The sequence below is a fragment of the Nymphaea colorata genome, chromosome 4 (assembly GCF_008831285.2).
Source record: "Nymphaea colorata isolate Beijing-Zhang1983 chromosome 4, ASM883128v2, whole genome shotgun sequence".
Lineage (NCBI taxonomy): Eukaryota > Viridiplantae > Streptophyta > Magnoliopsida > Nymphaeales > Nymphaeaceae > Nymphaea > Nymphaea colorata.
Window position 1 is genome coordinate 16,606,372 of NC_045141.1, and position 26,499 is coordinate 16,632,870.

The 26,499-nt window shown below is 41.4% G+C and overlaps 2 protein-coding genes and 1 long non-coding RNA gene across 8 annotated transcripts; 2 read left to right on the plus strand and 1 right to left on the minus strand.

Annotated features, from left to right (window-relative positions):
• The first annotated feature begins 118 nt into the window (after window positions 1–118).
• On the plus strand, window positions 119–2,680 carry LOC116253016 (dof zinc finger protein DOF3.1-like). Its single transcript, XM_031627722.2, has one exon. The coding sequence runs from the start codon at window positions 1,583–1,585 to the stop codon at window positions 2,297–2,299; it is 717 nt and encodes a 238-aa protein (XP_031483582.1). The 5' UTR covers window positions 119–1,582; the 3' UTR covers window positions 2,300–2,680.
• A 4,526-nt stretch (window positions 2,681–7,206) lies between these two features.
• Window positions 7,207–17,239, plus strand: LOC116252560 (uncharacterized). 6 transcript variants are annotated; one of them, XR_007573161.1, is made up of 5 exons: window positions 7,207–7,395; window positions 7,485–7,993; window positions 8,123–8,163; window positions 12,223–15,712; window positions 16,541–17,239. It is a non-coding gene; the product is annotated as an uncharacterized LOC116252560 (long non-coding RNA). The 6 variants fall into 6 exon arrangements; XR_007573160.1 differs by lacking the exon at window positions 16,541–17,239 and adding an exon at window positions 15,827–16,053; XR_007573159.1 differs by lacking the exon at window positions 16,541–17,239 and adding an exon at window positions 15,908–16,053.
• A 1,628-nt stretch (window positions 17,240–18,867) lies between these two features.
• On the minus strand, window positions 18,868–23,419 carry LOC116252559 (lysine histidine transporter-like 8). Its single transcript, XM_031626907.2, has 5 exons — window positions 22,338–23,419; window positions 21,197–21,330; window positions 20,690–21,117; window positions 20,458–20,589; window positions 18,868–19,475 (listed from the first exon to the last, which is right to left on the minus strand). Exons 1-5 carry the CDS (start codon window positions 22,805–22,807, stop codon window positions 18,990–18,992), a joined length of 1,650 nt encoding a protein of 549 aa, XP_031482767.1. The 5' UTR covers window positions 22,808–23,419; the 3' UTR covers window positions 18,868–18,989.
• Between the last annotated feature and the right edge of the window lie 3,080 nt (window positions 23,420–26,499).

A 26,499-nucleotide genomic window follows, 5' to 3' on the forward strand; every position in this document is an offset into this window, starting at 1 on the left:
ATAACTAAGAATTTATAGTTCTTTCAGAAAATTAGATTTATATGAAGGCAACTGAAAGTATTTTTTTTATTAGGCAGGAAACGCCGAACTGCGTGTTATTCATATCGATCTTAGACAACATGGAGGGATCAGTTTTCAGGGAATGGTTCCTAAACGAAGTTACAATCCTCGTCCATGGAAAGCAGAAACAGAGAGAGGAGATGGGGATACAGTATCTGTATAGAGGGAGAGAGACATAGCTCAGTGTCTGGTTCAAAACAGACGAAGAGATGAAGGGAAGAGAGACAAGAGACGAATGTTGCGGTCAGAACACAGAGGAGGAAGAGAGAGAGAGAGTTGAGACTGCCCAATAATTGCCTCCCCACACTGCCCGACACGATGAAGTTGTCGGCTCGCAGCCAACCCTGTTTATCGATGGTTAGATTTCACTTCCTCTCTCCCTTCACAATTTTATTTTCTCTGGATTTTCCCAGCGCATGCGCCCTCGCCCTCTCTCTCAGATCATCAGAATGATCCCTCTCTCTCTTTCTCTCGGATCTCACCATGATCTCGATCTCAGAGAGCTCAGAATGACCTCTCTCTCTCTTTCCTGACTCACCTGCCTTATTGTCTCGGGTTAGGTCGGCCTCGAGTCCTACACTTCCCGCACCATCCTTGACAGTCTCTCCGCAGGCGTTAAAAGCCAACCCTCTGTTCCTGCCATCGCTACATTTCTTTTCGTTTTCCTTCTTCAGGATTGAAATCCATGTGTTCCTTTGAATGCATATGGGATAAATGAAGAGGGGAAACAAATTTCTGAATAGGTTGGTCTTCGCGTGCTGAGCATGGGAAGAACCTCATATGCGTTGTCTTTGTTAACCTCCTAGAAATCAAATCATAAGCAAATACGTGGATATGATTTGATCATTATGCCACCAAACCAAGCCCTCGGTTGTGTTTTTACAGTTACCAACCGAAAGAGAAAAAGAAGAAGAGAAAATGGCCTGCTGATTCAGTGAGAGTCGGTTTGGTTGTTGGCCAAATGCGTCAAAGGACAAAAGGCCATGTCACTGTCAAAGGAAAGGCTAGCTAGAAGAAGCAGCTGCTCTGGGGGCGCCTAGCAGGCGGGGTTTAGGGCAGCCCGAGGAAGGGCATTGCGTGTGTAGACGTGAGTCACAGTATCTGTTTTTCTAAGGCAGTCCTCTGAACCCTATCTCTAGACACCTCTGCTTTCAAGCATTTGCCGCCTGTGGTTGCGTGAATCAAGGAATGTTTGATCACCTATCATTTTATTTCCATCTCTAATCAAAACCCTCTCACAGTCTCTCTCTCCCCTTGTATCATAAATATTTCTATCTGTATTCAGAACTTATATGTTTTTTACTGTTTCAATTATAGATCGATCTATCTCTCTCTCTCTCTCTCTTCATAAAAAACAATTTCCCCACAAAAATTCACATTCCCATCAAGATATTCAGAAAACAGAATCTCCTCTCCTCACTCAACCCCTATCTTTAAAATGACATCACTGTACTAAATAGCCCGTGCCCACTTCCTCATTCGAGACAGACACACAAGAGAGAGAGAGAGAGAGAGCGGTGATATGGGTGAGGTAGAAATGCATCCGCATCTGCCCCTTCTCATGCCTCCTGGAGGTGGCAAAATGCAGGGGGATGGTGGGGGTGACCGGCGGCTGGCAAAGCCGCAGCCCGTGCCGGAGGAGGAGCCTCAAAAGTGCCCGCGCTGCCACTCCATCAACACCAAGTTCTGCTACTACAACAATTACAATCTCTCGCAGCCGCGTCACTTCTGCAAGTCTTGCCGGCGGTACTGGACTCTTGGTGGCGCGCTGAGAAACATTCCTGTAGGTGGAGGCAGCCGGAGGAACTCGCGGCGGACGAAGCCCAAGCAATCTTCTCAGGACCAGGAAATGAAGGAGTCCCCTCATACTACTCAATATACGTCCAACCCCCCGAAAGCCGGCGGTGGATACGATCTCTCCATGGTGGGAACGCCCGTTCCCGACGAGCTAGGCGGCGACAGTCTCCTTGACATCACTGGCACCTTCAGCTCTCTGCTGGAATCCAGCGGAAGCTTGAGCGAGCCGCTCGGATTGCTTGGATGGCCCTCAAGCATGTTAGACGTTCACCCGCCGACGTTTGACGAGGTGGGTATCGGGAAATCCTGTTTTGGCTTGCCGGAATCCGACGACGGAGCGTTCTGGCAAGGCGTAGGAGGCGACATAATTGAAAGCGAGTATTGGGGAGCGAACGGGTGGTCGGATTTTGCGATTCCTGCTCCTAGGAATAGCTGTCGGTGAGACAGTCCTTGTAGGGAACGTAGAGAAACTGAAGCGCTACTTTTTAGTTGCCTTGGTTTCTACTCCCTTGCTTGTCTATAGAGTTGGTGGTTTTTTATTTTTGTAGAGAGAGAGAGAGAGAGAGCGAGAGCGAGGGAGAGACAGAGAGAGTGAAGGAGATTTATATGTCAAGATCTCTCGTAAGGATTTTTGGTGTCTGTGTTACAATACGAAGGCGGGCTTCGTTTCACTCTTACTGATGAAGAAAAGAAATGGGTGTAATGGTCGTTCTGGTTTCACCTTCTTTCGCGTCCGCCTACTGTAAAACCTTTTCCACTTTAGCATCATCGTTGTTTCTCGTCCAAGCTTATGAAACCTTTCGATTTTGTGGTTTGTTTTTCACCTGAAAACTTGATGATCTATCCTTCATCTGATGGTTATCGACCCTCACATTCTTTAATGGATTAAAACACAGTAACCGTGAATGAGAAAGCGAAGCAACCCGAACGAAGGTTGCTGTGACAATTTGACATAATTCCTTCCATGTAAACTTGGTATTCCTCATACGACATTTCAGGCAAATTACTGTATCTCAATGGGCGTTGCAGGTCTGCCATGGGCGTGTCAGGTTTCATGGACTGAGGCACATTGTTTCCTTTTCCTTGTTAGCGGCGCCTACATTGCTGAATTTTCTGGTACCCATTTTTCATATGCCTACCTCACAAGGTTTGGTGTATTCAGCTGATTTTGGACGTAGGCTTAGTTCAGCCTGGTATAGTCTTGTCGGTTTTGCAGTTTTAGCATCTGGGTACGGCTCTACCGTGGGCTATGGTGAAGAGGATTTGGCCTTCATCTGCTTAGAAGTGGACGATTCTAGCCTGGTAGCTTTACTGTGGATGAGCATGTACTAGCTAGCCTCTCTTTCTCTCTCTCTCTCTCTCTCTCTCTCTATAGTTCTCTTTGTCTGTCTTTCTCTCTATTCTAGTCCTTGTTCCATCTGCCATGTTTGGGCCTAGTTTCTCTCTATTCTAGTCCTTGTTCCATCTGCCGTGTTTGGGCCTAGTGATGACGCCTTCCTAGTTATTAATCAGGTCATCTCCTTGGGTTTGCCTCGTGTACACACGATCCACATGTTAGGCACCAGGAGATTTAGTCTTGGTGCTGAATGGGCCTTTTCGTTGTGTCTTTTGGGCATAATTTCTATTTGGATCTTGGTGGTTCTCAATCCTGATATGGGTGTTCATGCTGACCTTATCTTTGGCTTCGTACTTCACAATGAGTTATGATAAAAGTGGAAACAGAAAAAGGATTGATCGTATTGAGTTTTAACACATACATACTTGTTCCAACATATGAAGTTTCTAGCGCTTGTTGTCTTCTTCCAATCCATCTGGGTTTTGATCTTTTTCCCTTGTCCTCATTCTTAGAAACAGTTTGGTTCTTGTCCTAAGTTATAGAAAGGCCTCCTTCCTAGCTTTCTTTTTATTTTGGCCACCTATGCCCAAGTCACATGCTTTAATTATTTGACAATGTGAAAATAGATTTGTTTGTCTGTCAAGATCATGGTTGTTGATTGTCTAGAACAATGAGTGGCGATTTCAGTTCCCAGCTTCCTCCATGGAGTGCAGCTATGATGATCAGTACCTGATCTTAGTTCTCACACTTTCAATCTTTGGTAAACTGCTAGGTTTTGTTTCTGATATCAAAAAGTAAGCCAGCTTCTATCCATGGGAGGGCTGGTAGATGAACAGCTTTTGATGGTAGGGGGCTGGTAAATGAACCCAACGGTCGAGGTGGCTTTGCTGGTTGGAAGCGGTTGGAAGGGCTGGTAGACTAACTACTCTCCAATGTGGGGATGGCAAATGAACTTGGCAGTAGTTACTGGTCTCGGCTTGGCTGGTTAAAACCTGGTTTTAACGTCTTTATAAGATAGATACCAATAAGGCTATGTTTAGGAGGAGCATTAATGTGTTATTCCAACGAGTCACCTTTTAGTTTTCAGTTTGTACCTTGGTGTTGCTAAGAATGAATGATGTTCTTACAACACGCTGAGTCACAAAAGCAGTGCATTATTTTGATTATCCATTCAAAACAGCGGTGAATTATAGTTTTGGGAGAGGAGTTGCATTGCCATCTTGTCCTTTTGCATCACTGACCAATCCAACTCCCTCAAGTTTATTTAGGAGAAAGCAAGCAACTCTATCTCTTGTCCCGAAGGGGGTAGAGGTTGGTAGGCTGTCAGTCTTTGTTTCCAATTATGGGGATTTTGTTTTCAACTGCTGTAAAAACTGACAGGCAAACTAAAGCACTATGAAGACAGAGATGCAAACACACTACCCAGATGCATTGAAACCAAGTCCCATACCTTAGGGGGACGAAGGGTTGGTTGGTACGTTCAGCTACCTTAGGGGAACAATGGGTTGGGTAGGCCTTATGCTAGGTGAGGTGTCCCCAGAATCTCCACCACTCACCCATAACCAGCTCCATCTCCTACAAGTGGTGCATAATGTATAATGTTTCACAATTACTTGTAGGCACATACTTGCACTTCAAGTGAAACATTGCTGGTGATCATCACTGATATCTTCCTCGAAATGGGCTCCATTCCAGCTCATTCGAGCTAAAGGGAAGGTCTTCTATTCTGATACCGTCTTGGTACCCATCCATCACGTATGACAAGCATCTGCACTTCCACTGCCTCCTCAGCAGTTCTCCCCGGTTACCTTCCTACCAGTCCTCTGCCGATCCACACTTTTACAGCTTCATCCACCACATTCCATTTTTGGGCCATGAAAGCATCCACCAACTAGACCTGACAAGCATTCCTGATCTGTCCAAGGACAATCTGTTCCCCTCTGTGGACAACTTTGTTTCTCAAACCCCACTAGTTTTTAAAATACAATGCTGGAAGCTTCCTTCTTCCTCAACACCCCACTTAAGATGGAAGTGGATTTCGACGACCCCGAACTTGCTGAGGTTCCTTAAGACCATGTCTCGGCCTGTGGCCTTTGTGAATCTGTCGGCTGCTTGCTCTTCACTCTTCATTTTCTATGTGCTCGTAAGTTTGGATTTCACGCATGAAGTGATAGTCAACCTTTATGTGTTCCACTATTTTGTAGAAAACCGGATCAGCGCCGATGTAAATGGCGACACTGTTAACAAGCTTTGATATCGTGAGATTGGTTGTGCAGATGTTCATCTCTTTGAGAATTGATCTCCACCCATGTTAGTTCATTGGTAGTTGATGAGATTTGGCTTCTATTCTAGACCAAGCGACGATGCTTGGCTTCTTACTCTTCCATTGGACGGTGCAAATGTTCATCCCCTTGGGAATTGATCTCTTTCATGTAAGCTCGTTGGTAGCTGGCACCATTGCTCGATATTTGGCTTGTGTGTCTGTGCTAGATCAAGCAACAACCCTTTGCTTCTTACTCTTCCATGCGACTAGATTTCCATCTTCATGAGTATGCCTTTCTTAGAGTTAGTTACCTTTCAAATACATGAGCAACCTGTTGGTGTATGGAACTTGATCCATACGGAACACTCATTTACAATACCGCGGATCCAATTTCGTGGTAAGTTGGCTGGAGGTTGCAGGGGGCAGCGCCCCCTTGCTTGGGGGTTCGGGGGCGTTAGTCCTCGATGAAATTTTTTTCCTTATGTAAGGGCATATATGTCATTTTGTACAAATACGGGTTTGCCCTAATCCTTATGTTTTGAGGATGGCCGCAGTTTGTTAGTGTCCGTCTGTGTGTTCTTCCAATAGTGAGAAAAAAAGAGGTCTGTGTGACCGTGGACGTAGGAGATTATTGCTCCGAACCACGTAAATCGTTGTCTTCTTTCTTATTGCTTCTAACCCCCTCTTGAGAATGTAAGAGAGGAGAGTTTATTGTGTGTTGTTCCTAACACAACCAGTGTGCCATCTCGAGGTGGAGTGTCCTGTGGGCATGCATGAACGGGCTTAGAATGTTAATGGAGTATATTATGATGAGTTTGCCTTTGACATCCTCAGTTAGTTTTCTTTCTTCCATTTCTACTTTCATGTTCGTTTCCATGGGTGCCTCTGCTCCAATTGATTCTCAATATCTTGGTTTTTTTAGGACATCAAGGATATACCGCAATTGCTATAAGAATATGTTTTTGGATGTTGCAACCTGAATTCCTCAGAAATATTTGAGCCTTACTGGATCTCCGATGTCAAACTCATTTTGGATTGAGATACATTTTCACTTCTGTAATGGCGCTTTCATTGTCTCCAGCAATAACAATCTCATCCATATATTCGTAGCAGTCTCAGTTCAACTTTAAAAAGATAGAAACCAAGACAACCAACAACCACTTAGCAACCCCATAAACATTCATATATTCTAGTACTTTGATAGTTTGACAAGATTGGTCCTCTTACTTTTGAAAGATCACCAATAAAACATCCCAAAGTATTATTTATATTCACAGTGAGATTCGGTGGGAGTAGTCCATACCAGTATTGGAGTTAAAAATTTTGGTCGTCGGAGCACTAATTCATACCAGTATTGGTCCAAAATTAGATCGCTTTAGAACATGTATGGTACAGTTAATTTTAGCATAATTAGAAAAAAATTGATGTTTAAATAAAATAAAATAAAATAAAATGAAAGCGCTCTCTCTCTCTCTCTCTCTTGTGATCCCTAAAAGTGCGTTTGATTTATCAGGGGATGCAATTTCTATTCAAATCTTATCTCCAACGCTTCGGCTGCAATCAAAGACGGAGTTCTTTTTCTTGAAAAGATTTCGCCCTTAGGAATCGGAAGGTTAGGTAACAATGTTCGGAGACGGGACAGCAAATAGCCTAAAGAGCACAATCAGTTCGCTTCACATGAAAAATAAAAGAGATGTTCTAAACGAGAAAGCATGACGGGAGTTGTTTCTTCCTTTATAAAACAAAAAAAATTACAGGATCTTGTAAAAAGATGACAAAGTAAGCAAAAAAAAATGGGAAATTTTTGAAAAAAGAAACACAAGAACGAGGTGGAATGCAAGGCCGGAAGGTTTTAACCGTTAATGTGTTCGACTTTGAATCTTTTGCTTGGAGGAGAATAACGTAGCTTGTTGAACGGAACGGCGGTGAAAGTTTGCTAGTCAGTTTAATGTTTATAAGCATTGTTTTTGTGTGAATTGTAAACAATTGATGCGCGACACTTTGACCGATTTATTGTTCTCCATTCAGAGCCAAGTCCAAGTAACAGAGATGATCCAGCGGGTGGGGGTAAAAGGGCGCGCGTTTTCTCCCGCGGGAAGCGGTGACTCGAATTCCCGCTGCGTGTCCCCCAAAAATTGGCGGCATTGAACTCGTGTCAGTCTGGCCGTAAGGCAGGGAACGGCCTCACGGCGTCAGATGAACGTTAATACCGGTGGGCACGTTTCCCGGCGATCCACGGCAGTCGAAAGGGCTGGCACAATTCGTCGTCGGAGGTTTTCAATCATCTCTGTCCCTCTCTCGTTTTAACTTGGTGTCAGTTATTTCGCGACTACGGCGAAATGGAGAAAGACTCCGAAACTTATCTTGAATAGTGCTCATTCAGCCTCTTCGGTGGCGACTTCTCCTTCGCCTTTCTCGGTTTCCTGCTTCCTCAATTTCAATCCGAAATCTGGTAATCTTGGGTGAAATGGCTGTTCGAACCGGAGAGATCTGTTCAGAAGCGGAGTTGCGGCCCTGTTTCCGATGTTTTCTGTTGTGTACGTTTTGTCTATCATTATTTTGCCGGGATCCTTTGTGTTTCCTTCGAGCAATTGGAGTATTTGAGTATGTGCTTCTAGAGTTTAGGCTTTCCTGTTCTTAACTACTTTCTGGTCTTCTGTTTGCAGAGAGCCGAGGCAAGCTTCAATTAGTAAAGTAACATTCCGTAGTAATTCTCTCGCTCTCTTTCTGGTCTCTTTCTCTAATTGTTTATTTAAATCGTTAGTTCTTTTGTCGTATTTCACTTAAGGCTTTTTATTGAAGCATATGTTAATCAGAAAATCGATGTTCAGGTCCCAAAATTCAGTGGTAAAACCTGTTCCATATCTGCAATCCAGACAAAACCCGGAGTTTATTTTCTCTGCATATTTTATGTTTGACGATGACCGGGCTGTATGTCGTAATACATAGATGCATTTATGCCATTGGTTTTCCGTGGCATAGAATGATAGAAAGCATATGCAAATTACAAAACTCTATAACCTAAAATTCGTTGCTAACTGAACTGTAGATGATAACTTATACAACGCTCAAATACGGAGAAAAAGAGCCTTTGGATCACATTTTAGTGTGTATGTGCGTGTGCATGGAGTCAAAAGCACTAGCTGGTGGCTAATCGGTAGACCCCTTAAAACTAAATGAAGTTTTCCAAGTTTTTGGCCACTAAGACACAAACTTATTGTTCACAATATTTTTCAAACGAGAAACCACGGGAAAACTCAGTGAATTTTTTCTACGTTCCTACTTCGTGTTTCACAATGATGAATGGTTGAGCAGCCTCTTCCAAGGTGGTTGCTGTTTCTATTGTGAGATTAAAAAGAAACTACTTGTGGCCATTCTGAATCCAGCGACATTGAACTCAACATGCTATATTGCTCCGAACTCGTGGAAGTGATGCCATAGTGATTTTGATGGAAGAACAACCAATGTTGATCCATTTGGAGCTTAAGTAGCTGATAGCAACACAAGTGGGATTCTGATATTAAAGATCAACAAATGGGACCTCATAGAAAAAAAATGTGTTCCAGTTTACAAAGTTATAAGCAGGATTTTGTTTCATGGACAAAATTCTACCATTTGATCATGGCACAAAGTTGTTGATTGAGGATGGCAGGAAAAGTGCCTGAACGCCTGAGAGTCTAGAAGGAGCAAGCCGCAGGGGAATAGGAAGTCTTTGCATCTGACCTAGTGTGGGATATGGAAGTGGATTCTTAAACATAGATTGTACCTAGAGTTGGTAGTATTTTTGCATTGTTTTAATTGTTAAAATAGGCAAACAATAAAAATCATTAGGAATAATTGTTTTACGGGATCCATTCTCTGTGAGTTATCTACTTTGATCAGACAATAATTGCTATCTTAACTCTCCCACTTAAAGTGAAAATTATTTTGAAAATACAGATGATGTAAAGTAACCCATTTCCAACAAAAACTGCATTAGAAATATAGTGCACGCGTACACAATTATTCCAGGAGGGCAGTTAGTGTAAACTACCAAATAATGACTAAGATGGTGAACTTAAAGATGCTTGTGTTGGCCAAGTTCGTGGCTCTTGATTGAAGATGTATGGTTAGAAAATTCATATGTGATATGTTTAGGGTTTCTATGATCCCGCAATTACTAGTTGTGTAATTTTTGCTTCACGGACAAGTCCAGGTATAGCTTGAAATGTTTTATATCAATTTTATTATTATTCTTTTTTTGGGGTTAAGCTGGGGCTTGGCAGGTCCCTGACAAACAGACCATGCAAAGGACACCCAGGTATCAAATTCATGACCTTCTTCAACTTGAATCTTGTCCACAAACACACCTGGCCATGTATACAAAGCTGCAATTTGAAAATTTGAACAGCATATAGTTTGTACTAAGAGTTTGTTTGTTTATATTGAAAGTTGCTTATGTGTTTCACTTTCATCCATCTATAGAATTGTGAAAATCCTCGACACTGCAACATCTCACTTATGCTCAGCTTGCAAGTTATAAATGAATCATGCTATTTTGGTGAGACATAGGAGATTACCAAATTAAACTTAAAATCCTTGAGGGCAGTTAAGAATGGAATAAACAAATGCAATTAACCAACAATAAAGTAGCACTTTTCATTTGTTTTTTCTAAAACTAGTACCAAGGATGACAAGAAATGTGGAGCAACAGAGATGAATATGGGAAATGGGTAATTGTTTTCCTTCTTTCCTTTGTTTCTGGATTTTTCTTCATATAAAACCTGCTGTACTTTGTTAGAATAATATATTTTGCTTTGTTTTTTTAAATCATCAATGGAAATTACAATATAGATCAGGGCCTTTCCTTCATTTAACCAAGACTGGTGAATCGATGGAAAGAAAAGGAAAAAGCAAAAACAGAGAGCGATAAAGTTAGGGACGAGGGGAGCTGAAAGAAAAGGCCTTGTTTCTCTGAAGTTGGGCAGAATATGAAATTATGTTGCACTGTGAAGGCATTATTTTGGAAAGGGAACAAGATTAATGGAACGTTTGAACTTGAATGTATTGATTGGTTCTGGATATTCAGATCTCAGAAAATGAAGACTTGGTCTTCTCTGGGAAAATGCAGCTGGTGCTTTGTTAAACCAAGCATGCCATCCAACCAGCTCTCTCTCTGTCTATTTCTCTCCCCCGTGTGTGCACATGCATGACTGGATTAGAAGATGATAGTGTTGAATAAACTGACCTGAGTTTGGGGACTTCTCAAGCTTAACTGAGATTAGTTGCAATATGTGCTGTGTGAGAATAACTTTACATGCTGGAAGCCATTTTCTTGCTTTCCCAAAGACATCCTGTTTTTTAATTGGATCCTAATTGTGTTTCTTGATGAAAAATCAGAACTTACTTTGATTGATTGTGCCCCATGGCTTGGACTTTGTCCTTAATATTTGTGCTGCCATGTTGTAATTTCTCATGATTTCCTTTTTCTTTATTTTATTTTTTGTAAGTGTAGCTTTACTGCATGTTCTTTCTCTTCCCTTGATTAGTAGTTGACTTTGTGAAGATGAATCTCTATCTAATGATTATGAGATGTTTTATTTGCTTATTGTAATCAGAGATCATTGAATATGTAATGTAATTTTTGGAGATTCTACTTGAACTTTACATGATTTTCCATCTAAAATTGAAACAAGTATTTACCATAAATTCACCTTGATTTGAATTTTACAAACTGTTTCTCTGTCCCCTTTTAAGAATGTTGGAAATTCTGAATACTTGTATATTTGTGAACGTTTGACATACTTCTACCAAGCGTTACTGCAGATAAATGCATACTTCACAATTTTGCTTGTTTACAAGGTATATTTACTTAGCCAGATGCTCTGGTGAATTACTTTTCTGTAATCCATTTTCCAGCTTAACAACCAGTGCATAGATATGCACCATCAAGACATGGTATTAATGCATCCTTTTAAACAAAAATCAGTGCCACAGTTTCTGTGATGCCCTTCTTTGCTTATTGGCAGTATCTTCAATGACTTGGATGCAGGTGGTGGCATTTCGTTCCATTCCTTGGCTTTAGATTAATATAGCACAAGTGCCATTAATATGCTCCCTTGCTATTCGACTTCCTAAGCAGAACTGAAGAAGAGATTAAACATGCATTCACAAACTGAAAAAGAGATTAAGAATACATTCACACAGAGAGCAAATAAACCCACAAATAAATGTTATTTTTTCTTATGAAACAGAAACAGCTTACCTTGGTGGGCCCCGTGTTGACATAGCTTTCTCGCTATTGTTTAACCTGATGCCCTCTTAATTGCATGGTTAGATGATGTATTCCGTCTCCTGCACACCAGTCTGCTCTGATTTTGCAGTTCCAGTGTGCAAGAGATGGAATAGACCACAAACCCATGTATTTCACAGCAATATCTATGCATAGGAACCATGTGTTTGATTTGTACAAAGAAATGGAGGCTTTTGAGGAAAGAGGTCTTGGTTAAGAGAAACATGGTTATTCTTTGTTTCCCCAGCTGAGGTTGGTATTTATAGGCTTTTGGTTGTGGTTTGATGGTTTGTTCAATTAAGCCCTTTCCCACCCTAGGTTATTGTGATGTCAATGATCAGTGGTGATTTGTGAGCCTTGTTTTCTTTATGGAAGCTTTTGGTTGTAATTGTATCTTGAACTTAAAGCACATTATTCTTGTGCATTCTGATTGACCTTTAAAACAAGAATGTTGAAGTGGGATGAAAAGTAAAATTCTCGCTGACATACACACAGGGGCGGATGGTGACAGCATGCTTATTAAGGGAGCAATTCTGTCTTGAGCAACAGTATCAACTTTTCTTGGGATCTCCAAAGTGGGCTCGTGGATTATCCTGAGGTCAGTTCACGCACTTCTTTGAGATGCTTTCTTATGGATGGAAAGGTAACTTTATTGATGTTTTGTAGCTTTAGTAGAGCTGTCCTCTTCCTTTTCTTGCTTTTCATTACAATAGTTGTTAAAGTCTTAGCTTTTAGAAAGTAAAGCTGAAATTATTCACCTCGTTTTGTCCTCAATATTCTAAGGGGTAATAGTAGGATAAAGTCATACAAAGTCAAATCTTTGAGTGTAGAAAGAATATGTGTGGCCCATGTTTCACAAATGATAATACTTCTGTTACTGTTGTCAATTTCAGTTCCTGAGGCTTAATTTCGATTTCTCCAATCTGTTTTCTTCCTTCAATCTAGGCTGTGAAATCATGCCGTGATTTTGAACTCAAAGGCGTGGAACTTGAAAGAATCCAAAATGTGTGCATGCATGTGTGTCCATATCTCAGCAGTTTGGGCTAGCTTGTGTGCATACTGTAGTTAGGAACTTAGGACGAGACCAGCTGAACAAGCTGAGATTGGGTTGTTTAGGTAAGATTGGAAATCATGCAGTATTTGTGAATTCAAAACCACGACACTTGAATAAAATCCAAACTACATAAGAAAGATCAGCAGCTTAGACTAGGTTGTACGTGGTTTAGTTAGGACTTAGGACCTAATACCAGCTGAACCAGCTGAGATCAGATTGTTGGGTAAGGCTTGTTATGGTGAAATCCTTGCTTGTAGTTGTTTCATGAACTAGTCAAAACCTGAGTGGTGTCAAACTGAGCCCGGGCTCATTAAGGATGAAACCTTAGGAGCTGGCCACAAGCTGACTTTTTTCTTAAAATGGGTTGCGTGTGTGTGTCTGAGAGTTGGTTTTTAGGTTTGCTAGGGGATAATGGGTCTGGCACCATCCACTTAGAAAAGAATCCTGCGGCTTTCTCTCTGTGTGTGTATGATTGGTGTTTTAAAGTTTGTCAGGGGATAATGGATCAGATGCCATCCACTTTGAAAAAGCGGCTGTAGGCAACATATTCTTTTTTATGTTTTTGCTACGGATCTGATAGATATCTGAATCTAATTATATGTCAAAAATTGGATTAAGTATGCTGCATCTGAGTCCAGCACCAAGTTGAATTACGCGGTATCTGATTTATGGGATGCGCAGCCTGATTTCTTTACTTTCTAGATATTTTTAAATATTTGGACCGCAGACCTGTAAATGCAATCGCATGTAACACAAACACAATATCCTACTTAAAGCCAAGAAGAGCCCAACCATGTACCATTTTGTACAGCTTATATATGATGTACGAGCCGGAGCTGCACGTTCCATATTATGAATCCGACAGACGTTGGGACATGCAAATCTGCTTATGCTCCAAGGCACCTCGTCCGTCTTTCCTTTAGAGCATTTGCTTGCCGTTGATCCGTTCTGATATGTGATCTTAGGATTTGAAATCAATGGATCTAAGATTAGGCCTTCTCCTTTGATCTTCTATCTTTTCTCAATGCAAAAATTAAAATGAAAATTTCAAGTGTGAATAGTTTTGATGAATTATGCAAAAGCATGCCATTGAGGTTTATGTATCTAAAATCTCAAGCAACCAGATAGGGATGAATTAAGCAAAAGCATGCCATTGAGGTTTATGTATCTAAAATCTCAAGTAACCAGATAGGCCTCGAGGAGTTTGAAAGAAAGATCAGACCTGAGATCTCTTGGAAGAACAGTAAAATCCCGTGGCTTTACTTCTCGGTCCCTAAGTTGTATGCTTAGTTTCCTTTTGCACAATGAGTAATGATACCTACTAAAACTAAATGGTTGCCTTCATGGTAGCCATGGCAGGACACTGCCCCAAGACGTAGTCGGGGAACCGTGATCGGTCTCTGAGAAGGAAGAACTAGTCAGGTTAGCAAGGCAGGGATGTCATTTCAGTAGGCCCTTTGATAAGAGGTGCACCAGCGGCAGTCTTAGGCCTGATGTACACTTCCGCCATGTGGAATATTGCTTTTCAGGTGGAATCGTTCTCTTTTTCTCCATCCGACTGAAAGATTTTCAGAGCCTTTATTTGAGTCTGTGTCTTGTTGGCCATACTGCCATGAGATGTGCGAGTGAGAGATTTTCAGAGCCTTTATTTGAGTCTGTGTCTTGTTGGCCATACTGCCATGAGATGTGCGAGTGAGAGATTTTCAGAGCCTTTATTTGAGTCTCTGTCTTGTTGGGCATGCTGCCATGAGATGTGATTATGTGAACCTAGAGTGGCCTCTGAACAAAGTTTGCAGGACTTTGACACGTTCTCTGATTATGCTCTGGGGAAATTTGCGTGCTATATAATTGAAGGAAAAAGTTACATTCTTGGAATTTATGTATAGGCTGTAACTAGAAATTTTACATATGTCAAGATGGCAGGCTTTAAATTAGACTTCCAGATGACAGTTATCCACAACAATTTTGTCAATGGTAGTATTCGAGGGGAATCCCTTTGCAAAAGATACAGAAGAAGTACCCTGACCTGGCGCCATCTAACCGGCCTGTAGCCCTGTACTGTTATTTTGTGATAGTTTTACTCTAAAATACCAAGATTATATGATTATTATTTTACCTTTTTATTGAATAAGGGCCTGATAAAGGTTGAGACTGTTGATTCTGCCGACATAGGTCAAGTATTGGCTGATGTCTGAAACCCTGTATCAGCCGATATTTAGGATCCATAGACACGCATCGGCCGATAAAGACAGATTCACATGTATAATGTAAATATTGGCCAACGAAGGCGAGTTTCGTATCACAAAAATAAAAAGAAAATACATAAACGTATCTTTTTGTATATGACGAATACATTGGTTTCCTATATGAATAAAAAGATCCATCCATCTTGCCCTCTGATATGTTTTCATTCAATTCTCCTTCTTTATAATTTTATTATAAATTCTCTGCTATTTTTTTCTAGCTATTCGAAGAACTAGACTAGACGGACAGGAGTGTAGAATAGATTCCAAATCTGTAGTAGTTTGCACTAAAAATGTTACTGTGCCCATGAATATGTCAAGAAACCAAATATCATCATATCTCAGATGCGCTGAACCTTTTAGAGAGAAATTTATGAATTATGATTTCAAACCAATAGGTAAATGCTTGTTTAGTTAGACAGTAAATATCTATTGGTGTCTGAGTTTCAAAAGGATGAAGTAGAGAAAAATGGTTGTCATTAAGGGCGAATCTCGTTGCCAGGCTTTCAAGGGAGATCCCTGTTAGCTTGTCAGCCAGCACACTGGAAGAAAAAAATTTCCTGTTTCTTTTTCCCTAAAAGGGCATGGTCTTTGGGTTGGCTAATAGGAGGACCGCACAGGAGGAGGAAGAGAGAGACGAAGGAAATGCTTGTGCTGGTGCAGAGGCTGCAGACTGCATTAGCACATGGTAAGCAAACCGTCGCCTAGAAAGACATAGTTCCTATCTCCCACAGTCACAGCCATTGGTAGCTTCATCTTCTCTTATTTCAGGATACTAAATTTGAATTATTTTCTCTACAAGGATTGAGAAAATTAGCAAATCGAACAGAACGATGATCAGTCTCAAACTGGGGAAATTAAATGATTGATTTTCTTTTTTCAGAAATGCCAGAAAATGTGAGGAGATGGAAAACTTTATGTACGGTATTCCTTTTAGCTTGATCATGTATGTAAGAATGTATAAGTAATCATTATTAAAGAATAAATACGGGAATTATATTTGGAAAATGAGAACAATGATTCTTTTAGTCATGTGCCCGATGCTTCGTTTTCACTGCTTCAAGTGAAGTTGAACCGGTGTATTCTAAAGATTTTTACCAGCACTGTGGGCTATTAACATGGATATATTTTTCTAAAAATCCATCCCGACCTTTTCTGGAGCATTCCCAAGTGTTAGTTCTTGAAGTTCCTTTTAAAAAGTTAATTCTTCAAGTTATGATTGTCAAAAACAAAAAAACAAAAAAACAAAAAAAAGTTTTCCTTTAACAGAATTGCGTATATATCAAAATGAAAAGAAGAAACAATCGTTTCAATCTAAGCTCATTTCGTCGAGTAGATAACTATCGGGATTAAATTTGCAAAAGAAAATATTTGTTCTGGGAAAGAAAATGTGAATGAGCAATTGTTCGTTCATAATAAGGGCAAGAATAGTTGGTTAATTGCCCTGTAAGTCCGGGATTATTTCGAAACAGAAAAGAAAATGAGAGAGCTGACGATTTCTATTGTTCTTTTGTAGATTCAAAGCGCAGGATGTAGGGATGGATAATATACTTTGAGCACGGTTTTGTTTGGCTGACCTTTGAGTGGGTTCAGCAAGCTCAGCAAAGCCGCGGGCAGTTGTTGGAGATGTAACTCTTTGGCTCGTTTGGGTTGTTAAGGGGTTGATGTTGGTAGGCGGACACCCTCCAAAGGAAGGTTCAATCTTGATTCGGGCCTGGCCTGATCACTGTCGGGCTTGAGCTGGACCTGAGCCACTTAGTTTTCACCGGCTTAGACTTGCCTCTGGCGATTCGGTTGCTAAGTCTAGGAGGTGATGAAGTCACCTAGTAGGAGTCATGCATCGCCGCTGGCGGCCACAAGTGTTGTCCGTTGGTCTTTCATTTTGACTGCCGTGTGTTGATGAGACACCAAGTGGAAGCGTCTGTGTGTGGAATGTTTTTTTATCAACATTCAAACCGGGTCTGGACCTACTGGGGCGCCATCTCAACTTTCGCCACTGGGCCGCACCATCGGGTCCGGCCCCGGCCCGAAAGCCCGGGTTCACCGGGTCCATTTAAAATTAAAAAATATTTTTTTAATTATAAAATATATTTATTAATATTAAATATATATTATTAAAACAAAAAAATTTAAAAAATATATTTTTTAATTTAAACGAGCTAAACTATTCAGGTGGGCTTATCGGGCCGCCCAGACTCCGGATACGTCATTTGTATATCCCTATCGATTACCAACCTTTCAGTTTTTGCTTTAACTGAGCAAAATATCAAGATATTTTAGAAAAAAATCACGAAAAAAAAAAACTAGCACGTACGAGGATCGGCTCGAGAGCTTTTCTTCACACTTCTGATTTTTTTTTTATTGAATACAAATTTATTTTTATTGTTAAAAATTTATGTTCTTGGCATGTTGTAAAACGTTCAATTTTATTAATTATGTCACGGTTCAAGTAACACCATGTTTCAGTAATTCAGCGCTGTAAGTGGATGGATGACTCTGTTTTCCAGTGAAAGACTTTCATTGCAACTTAAATATTTAAGGGCGAGGTAATTAGCAATTTGTGAGAAATTAAGTTTCTTCGGAGGTCCATCTGTTTAGCCTTAATTTGAAAAGTAAACCTGATCATATATACTTATCGACGACAAACCCAGTAAAAGCGCAAAACTCAGAAAATCACCTAAGTTTTAGTAATACTAGAAAATTTCATACTTGTCTCACTTGGACACTTTTTCATGTTTAATTCAAGCAGCTTAATGGAGAAGCTTCGAATGTGAGAGTGCACCAACCTTCTGTTCCTTCAAACGGTAAGTATGATTTTGTAAAGGCGAACACTATTACACAGTGTGAAATTAATGCCCTTCTAAAGCCTTTTCTTTTTAGTTTAAAAAGACAATAAATAAACGAAACTCTTCTCATATAACAACTCTTTCTAAGTTACTTGTCTGATATTTGTCAAAAGCAGAGTAAGTTATTTGAAGATCAAGTTCATTGTTTTGCATTAGAACTGGAACCTTCGGAAGCAGGTTCAATAAACCAGACTTCCCTGTGCTACACGTCCCTCTTGACGGGTTTTCTGTTGATTGGAAAGCGCTAGCCCAACTTTGACGGCCACTTTTTATAAAAACAATATACGTGCCGTTAGTTTAAGTTTTGACCCAGATATCTAAGGGTGGATCGGGCTGGGCTGGCCTGGTCCCGGCCGGTCTTGACCCGGTCTCGGCCCGGCTCATTTAAAATTTTAAAATAATTTTTTAAATATAAAATATATTTAATAATAATAAATATATATTATTAAAACAAAAAAAAAAATCTAAACAGGTCGGGCCGAGCTGACCTGAGCCCAGCCCGGGTCAGGTTTTTCCCAGCACGACGCCCAGGCCTAGATCAAGTAATTGTACTGTTGTTATTAGAAAAGTTAAAAGTAACCGTCCAACTATTAGAAGAATAAGAAGCCACTGATTCATATGTACATAAATACCTGGTTGGATTTGGATTTGGGCCAATTTAAATTTTAAATGAATATCTTATATCCTATGTTTTTTACATTTTCAACAAGAACTCAAAATTTGGATTTAAATTGGAATATAAATATAAAAATCGGATCGAATTGTGAAATTGGATTTTGAATTCAAATATGATAGGTCTTTATTAGTATTTGAATCCAAATATGTGAATATATATACATAAAAACAAATATACCTAAGGGTATATCTAATTAAATCAGATCTGTCTTATTTTTTGGGGTCAAAAGGCCGGCTTGAAGAATGTTTAATATTCTACCGAGGTGCCGTTAATGTACCTACCCATATATAAAGATATAGGGCTGGTTGTGAGAGAGAGGTATGCAAACACAGCAACTTCTTTGTGGATATTTATTTATACGATGGTACTACAAGCATCTTGAATGTAGATTAAACACCCGGCAAAGTGGTGCATACAAGCTCAATATGGTGATAAACACAATCTTAGTTTGGCTTGAAGAATTTAAGCTTGAGCCCACTGTTCACCATACTCCACACACCACCAGCGGAGAAGGCCAAGCTAAATCCAGTACCAAGTATGCCAAGGGTCCAGTTAAGATACCAATTGAAGGTGTATCTGCGGGGCTTCTTGATGAGAACCCACATGAAGCAAGGGTATGCAAATGTGACCGGCAGGGTCAGGCCTCCAAGCAGGCCTGCAATACTAGAAAGGAAGGGAAGAGCTATACCGATGAAGAAGGAAATGAAGCCATAAAAGACTCGGAAGCCGCACCGGACCCAGAGTGAGCATGGACGGTTGGTTCGGCCGGTGTAGCCCGCTTCAAAGCTGTCGAAAACCGGCATTGAGTAGATCTGGAAACTGCTCAAGCAATTGAATACCACTAGCAAGAAGGTGGTGGCAAGGAGCCCACGAGGAATGTCCTGGATGTGGAAAGCATAAAGTGCACTCAATATGCCCCCCTGAGGCATCTGTAGAAAGAAAGGAAGGAAGCCCTTGTCAATTGTCAAGCCGAAATATAGACTTAATAGGCTTAGCTAATTTATGTAAATCTTACATTTTGCAGGTTTGCCTTAAATCCCTATGTTTAAACGGGGGGCGGTTTCTTGTATTCACTTTCTTTCTCTGGTAGAGAAAAACTCTGTTGTGGCTGTGGACGTAGGAAAATCCTTGTGTTTTCTTTTTCCTTCTCTTCTTTAAGAGAGAGAGATGGCCTCGTTCCTAACAGGACCACTACGGAGTACATAGGTTCAAGCCATCTTTGCATACAGATGGCAATGGAGAATGATGCATGACGCCGTACTGCATCATTGTTCATCAATATATTTACTACTGTGTAAATAATTCTGCAGCATACAGTCACTGTAAGTTGCACGGATGTCTCAGCTCCTTAGTAGGGCATGGCCCATGCACCCAGGAACCGACAGAATCCTCTTATTCATCTTGGACACTAGTAAGGAGCAAATGGGTGAAGCAGGTCTACCTCACCTACTGTAGTTAGCCCTCTATGGCAACGCTACACCAGGTTTCTTGTTCAGCGTCTTTGGCCTGCCTAGCAAAGCCCAGCAGGCATTTTCCAAAACCGGCAAAAGCCACTGCTCTACCCTTTGGACTCATTGTTCCAGTTGGCAGAAGCCCATTTCAAGTCGTATCAGACCGGGGCTAACTTTGGTTCTATTTGGTTGTGAACCAAGGTCTTCCTGCTGGCTGACTGGTCTGATGGAGTAAAAGTTCTTGTAACAAGACAGGACCTTTTAGGTCCTTTGCCTAATTATGCCGGCAGGGACCGCAGGTCCTTCTGTGGCAAAAGAAATGTGGCAGTGTTCAAAGAAATCACATCCATTTTTGTCGTCTGCTTATTTCTTGTAAAGATGAAAGAAGATGCAAAAAACATCAAAAAGGGACCGCAGACAAAATAAGAGCAAAGAACAGCGAGCGAGGGAGAGGCTTGACCTGATTACCGTAGGCCCAGAATCCACCAATTGCTATAGGAAAGAGGCACATGCCAATGAAAGCATATGCTACCTTGGCTCCTCTCCACATTGGTACATACGCTGGATGTTTGAATGTTGATGGCATTGTTGCCTGCACACCCAAATTGCATTAGCCGTAGGTCAGTTGTTACTTACCAGTTACACAAGGGTCACAAATAAACTAAAAATATTAGAAAAGAGGAAGTTCTTACTTGGATCTCTAACGCTAGGTTGTGACCTCTAAATGCGAAGGCGACAATGCCAAGTGCATTCAATACTGTGAATGACGAGGCAGAGAAAGAAGGAAGGCTAAGGGGCTGGTAGGAGATCGTAGGGGATCTCGGTTGACTAACAGACAGAACCCAAGCCATGGTAGTATAAGTAATGGCAGTCACTGCTCCAATGAGTGACAGGCCAGCAATGGAGTTTAGATTTGGTAGCTGGGAAAGAACAATGCAGAGTGACGTGAAAACCAAATACCATTCAATTGTAGATAAAGGGTTGGTTTGGCAAACAGGACCACAGACAATCTGAAAGAAGAGTTTCATGGTCTCCCCACCAATCAAGATTATGGCTGTTGCTGTCCCCGCAGATAAATAGACTGTTGGGAAGAGTGCAAGCCAGACACCAAGTCTTTCCCCTGCAAGTTTTGATACCTTCTCTGTTAATCTTTTTGGGTGTTGACTGTTTAAGTGTCTAACTGAAGAAAGTTAGCTTACCGAAAGCTGCCTGTGCTAGCTCGACATATCTGTTATACCTCCTTCCAGGAACAGCTTCATGCAATCTCACTAGCAACCATAACGTGTAAAGTTGCCAAAAATACGCAATGGTTAAAGATAAAATTCCCCATGTCCTGAGATTTTAACAGGAAGGAAGGATTAACTTGGAATAATCAAGCAGTGTTACTTTCACTAAAAGAGAAAATAAATCAAACCCAGGAAATTAGCATCGATGAATAAAAGAACAGCAACTAAAAGGAATGCATCACATCCCCAAACGGCCTCAGTGGAAAAGCGCCATGGCCTAATCCAAGAATACGAACCACTTTTGGGTACTTAAGCCACTCAAATTATAAACCACCTATCTTATTAAAATAGCAACATTTAATACAAGTACAAACCATAAAGTAATCTCCCACACATAAGGGTAGATAATATGTAAAGAGGACCAAGGACAAATTCTTAACAAGTTGCAATTAAAACACAAAATCCACGAGATCATGAGTGATTAATGGAATAACATGAAACTAGTACTCAAGATCGGTGTCTGAAACGGAACAGGTATTCAACAAACAGAGCAGTTTACCAGTTTACAACTAGGCACATAGAAGGGAAAAGGGAAAAAAAATATGGACTACAAGAAAAAAATTCCTTTCCTCTCAAAACTGGAAAAGAATCATCTGAAGGAAACGATGAGTGAAGTTGACAACTAGTATCTCAACGCATGGGTACATTCGAATGTCGCTCACATGGACTTGACTATATTGAGCACACATCTAACAGGTGATTAACAGAATAAGAAGAACTGGTTTTCCTAAAACTCCGTACTTGATCAAAGAAACTTATGAACCATTTTTTTATGAAAAAAGGAACAGAGAGAGAGAGAGAGAGAGAGAGTGAGTTACGACCATACAACACAAGTTCACCACCAACTTAAACACATGAAAAATTACCCAAAGTACTTAGTATGTGCTTAAGTAAGAGCTAACAGATTTTAGTAGATGATAGTTACAACTTCCCCACATTGTCGAGTGGGTTCTTGAGTTAATGATACTAATAAAACCTCTTTCTCTCTCTCTCTGTCTCTGTGCGAGTATGATCCAGATCAGAAAGGACTGATATGTTTTAGAGAATGACATACCAACCAAGGAAGGCGAAGGCGACGGGTAGGAGAAGGGCCTGGAAGCCAATGCCGGCATTGAGGTTGTGGAAGGCAGAGTAATGGGCGTTGCCATTCCTGGACTCGGTGATGGGAAGCCAGGCATCCTGCGGGTTGAGCTTAGTGAGGTGTCCAACCTCCTCCAGGTAGCCCTTCATGTTGATGAGAACGCGCTTCATGGGGGTGCCAATCGGGCTGAGGAAGCGTGGGGAGATGAGGGAGGACGGCGTCCACGGCGTCCTGGGCGTCTTCACACCCCCCGCCGGCGACACCAGGGAGGAGGACATCTGACGAGGGGAACGCTGCCCCGACGGCGTCAGCGCCCTCGAGTGGGACGTCGACAGGATGTCCGGCGTGAATGGCGGCGTCGCCACCCGTGGGGTCGCCGGAATCGACACCAACTCAGACTCTCCCCCAGCAGCGGCACCACCACCTCCTCCTCTCTCTTCCATCCTCCTGTCTTTGTCTCTGTCTTTCTGATCAGATTGAAACGACCTGCTCACTACCCCTTTCCTCTCTCTCTTCTCTCTCCCTGAGGTAGCTTGGTGACTACACTTTTGCAGCAGTGCGCTGAGCAGTGGTGTGGTGAGAGTGTGGGGGTACTTGAAATAATGGCGCTTAATGAGAGTACCAGTGTCACATCCCGATTCAGAGTTTAAAGTGAAGGATGAATAAAAAAACCGAGTCCTTCTCGATCAATCCCTATCTCCCTGGTTTCCTCACTGATGGATCTTCCCTAGAACTTACTTATACTAAGTGCAGACCGAGTCTGATTGCGACTCGGAGAGAGAGAGAAGCGGTTCCTTGAACAAGCATAGAGATTCCTCCCGACAAATTTATTGTGATTTGAGGAGATCTTGGGGATGGGTCGTCGGCACGCATCACTGTCCACGAACATGACCCTGCTCTGCTGCCATTCTTACTGCTCCTTTTTCTTCCTTTTCATGTGTTCCTTCTTCTTCTTCCCGAAGCCACGCTGCACGCGTGCTGCCACGAACAGCATGTCACAGTGACTGACCGAGTCATTCATGGAGTCGATTCTTCATATGTCGGTGGCCAGGAAGGCCCTCTACCAAACCCAGTGGGCTGGCTGGAGTTGGAAAGGAATCCACCGGCGGAGCTTCCCATTCTTAGATTAAGTAAAAAAAAAAGAGGAGAAATTGCAGAAAACTAGAGAAAGTTCATCACCAATTCTTAAGGAACTTTCTTGGGCTCTTCAGTTCATAGCAAATAATTGATCTGATTTGTAATGGATAACTATGCATATGAAGCACATATATTTTTCCGGACAAGAAATACCGGTTAAAGTATTCAATTATTTACTGTTAAACTTATTATTCTTTAAATTAGAATATGTCTCGTTATGAATAGGATTTTGGGGTGTTTGCTTCCAGGGAAGTATGGCCCATCTTTTCATGAAAAAGCTAAGATTTTGAATTTAATAAGTGATTCGCGTTGCATCTTTCTCAAGGATAAAAGTTCGTTTCAACTAACGAACGTTAGAAACAGAGCCTTAATATATAAAGGATCCATCGATTTTGCCGTCTCACTCATATGGTCGTTCAGTTGTCCTCTTACCATGTGGCGACATTATGATGGCGCACTTTTTTGGCAAATCTAGCCGCATGGATATGGTTTTGCTGGAAAAGATACGATGAAAACTAACATACAAATCAAATTTCATAAAATTAAAAAATTAATGTTTTTGAGTTGATTGTGACATATAATCTAATTTAAAGTTCGGATTTCTTTTTTTCTTTTTCTTTAAACATATAGTTTTTGACAATCTAATCACACCCATGTACTCAGATTTGTGAGAACTGGCTGGATGGCAAAGAATAAAAAAAAAGTTGGTGTATATATATATATATATATATATATATATATATATAACCAGCCCAACTTCCTAAGGAAGTTGATATGTAGGTTCTGGAGCTTTTCCTTTATCAAGACCGTGAGTGAAGCTGGAGTTCGAAACATGGAGAATAACTCATAGGCGTAAACTGTTCAGATGCCAATCAGCTAAACACAATGGAAGTCCGACTCAGATGAGATATGATCTCTGGAAAAATGGCAGACACTTTCTTTTTAATATTCTGCAAATTGTACGTGGGCGAGAACAATGCCAAAGTGATAATTTTGGTTCTTGTTTCTTGGCATTTGGAATCCAATGGTTCACTGCCCAGCCCATGGTCAAACTAGCCAGCCCGTCGGTGCCTTGCATTAATTTATGGTACCGGACCGCCATGCTCCTCCCGTGATCTCCATGGACCAATTCTCATGAATTCAACCTCCACTTTGACCAGCACCACCTCTTCGAGAAACTCCACCAAACTCCGGCGCCGGATTCCGGCCGACAAGTGTTAGGCTAGACCTGGCCTACCTCTACTAGCTTCACATATGATCACATGGATTGACACCATCATGAATTCAAGCTCCACCTTGACCAGCACCTCTTTGAGAAACTCCACCAAACTCCGGCACCGGATTCTGGCCGACAAGGGTCATGCTAGACCTGGCCTGCCTCTGCTAGCTTCACATATGATCACATGGAACGACACCATCCAGCTGTTAACCCACTTGGGTAGGGCTGCTGTCCATGCCAACACTAGGTTTGCACATGGGTGAGATACAGATTAGCTAAACACATTAGCAAACTTTGGATCCGGTTCGGATCCAAGACAACAGAAGCTCCCCTTAGCTTATCAGACACATTTGCGGCTCTGCCCGGCATAGTTCGAATCCAGACCCGACCCAAAACCGGTTCAGACCAAAATAAAGGTCAAAGGCTCGGTCAAAGCCTGAGCCAAGGCCAATCTAGTCATTTCATAGTCTTCAAGTCCCCATACTAAGAAGAAGCAGTAGGTCCCTTTAAGCAAGGAATTATATTTATTCATGTGTGCTAGGGTTTGGGTCTTCATTTCCCCACTCACCAACCCTTTCTTTTCTTTTTTCCTCCCAAGGGGAAGAATAGGAGGCTGTGGGACCCACCATCAAAATATTTGACAATGCATGTGCATGGGGGGGGGGTACCTCCATTTCATGTGGGGAGTGTGGGCCCACATGAAAAGAAGCCATGATAAGGATGAAGGGCTTTGCATTGTGCTGTCATTGTGAAGCAAAGTTAAAAGAAAAAGAAAGGGCTCATCCCCTCCATGATTTCAGACATGAGGCCCAAAAGCATGAGTGGTGAGGTTGACATATCAAGCAGATACATTTCTTTAGCTAATGCCCCAACTTAGACCAACCTCTGGTCCACCACCAGGCCCCATGAAGTATGGCAGATTACCCTTTAAAAGTGATCTACAATCTCCACCGTTCCTTTACTTATAGTGGGTGGTCAGGATTGCGCCTATCAGTGATATTGATAGTTCCCTTTTTATGGGGCCATGGGTCAGATCTGGACATGATTGGACCGGATCGATGTCCGAACCACATAGGACCCGCAGTCTGCACTGGAAATGGTTGGATGAGACCTCATGCCATGAACAGGATTGGGGTCAAACTCTCTTGTCTGAGTTCGATTTGGTCGAACCCATTTTAAGTGGCATTGGGTCCGGTTGGGGTTTTTGGATCTGCAAAAACTGAGCTCAAACTCGCCAGCTCAAGTAGATGTCTCTCATTTATGCTTCACTTCGTCTAGGCCACATCTGCATGGTGAAATATGATCAGAACAAGCACTAAGATTGCGGTGGTCCTTATATGTAGGCTTGTACATATGCTTTTTTGTTTTATATATTCCATGGAGAGTGTCATATTAGGCAGTTTGAACCCAAAAACACCCCAATCTTATAGTTCATATTGCTAAGTTCAATGGTGCAAGTAGCCTGAACTAGAACCAACTTTTTCAGAATCTTTCTTTCTCTTTTTTCTTTTTCTTTTTTTGCTTAGACTTTGCATTGCAATCTTTTCTACTTTAAGATTGACCTTGCTCATTCTTTTGTATGTGCGTGTACAAAAACTAGTTTAAGTGTTAGACACTTGTATGCTTATGGATAAGAAAAATCTTAGCTCTTGATTTTTTTTAGATCAGCAATTGAGAGAAAAAGGTATGCAACATTTGCTTCATAAAGCATTATTTCTCACATTTTCTTAATGTTTTTTCTTTCAACCATCAATTTGACAAAGATCAAAAGGTGAGATT

What these genes read in the sequence shown, in the direction of transcription:
- LOC116252559 (XM_031626907.2), bottom strand. Translation starts at nt 22,807, where the DNA reads ATGGAAGAGAGAGGAGGAGGTGGTGGTGCCGCTGCTGGGGGAGAGTCT. An exon ending in GCTAGCACAGGCAGCTTTCG is followed by an intron (nt 21,118 to 21,196) that starts GTAAGCTAACTT and finishes CAAAACTTGCAG; the next exon opens with GGGAAAGACTTGGTGTCTGG. An exon ending in TCTGGGCCTACGGTAATCAG is followed by an intron (nt 19,476 to 20,457) that starts GTCAAGCCTCTC and finishes TTCTTTCTACAG; the next exon opens with ATGCCTCAGGGGGGCATATT.
- LOC116253016 (XM_031627722.2), top strand. Translation starts at nt 1,583, where the DNA reads ATGGGTGAGGTAGAAATGCATCCGCATCTGCCCCTTCTCATGCCTCCT.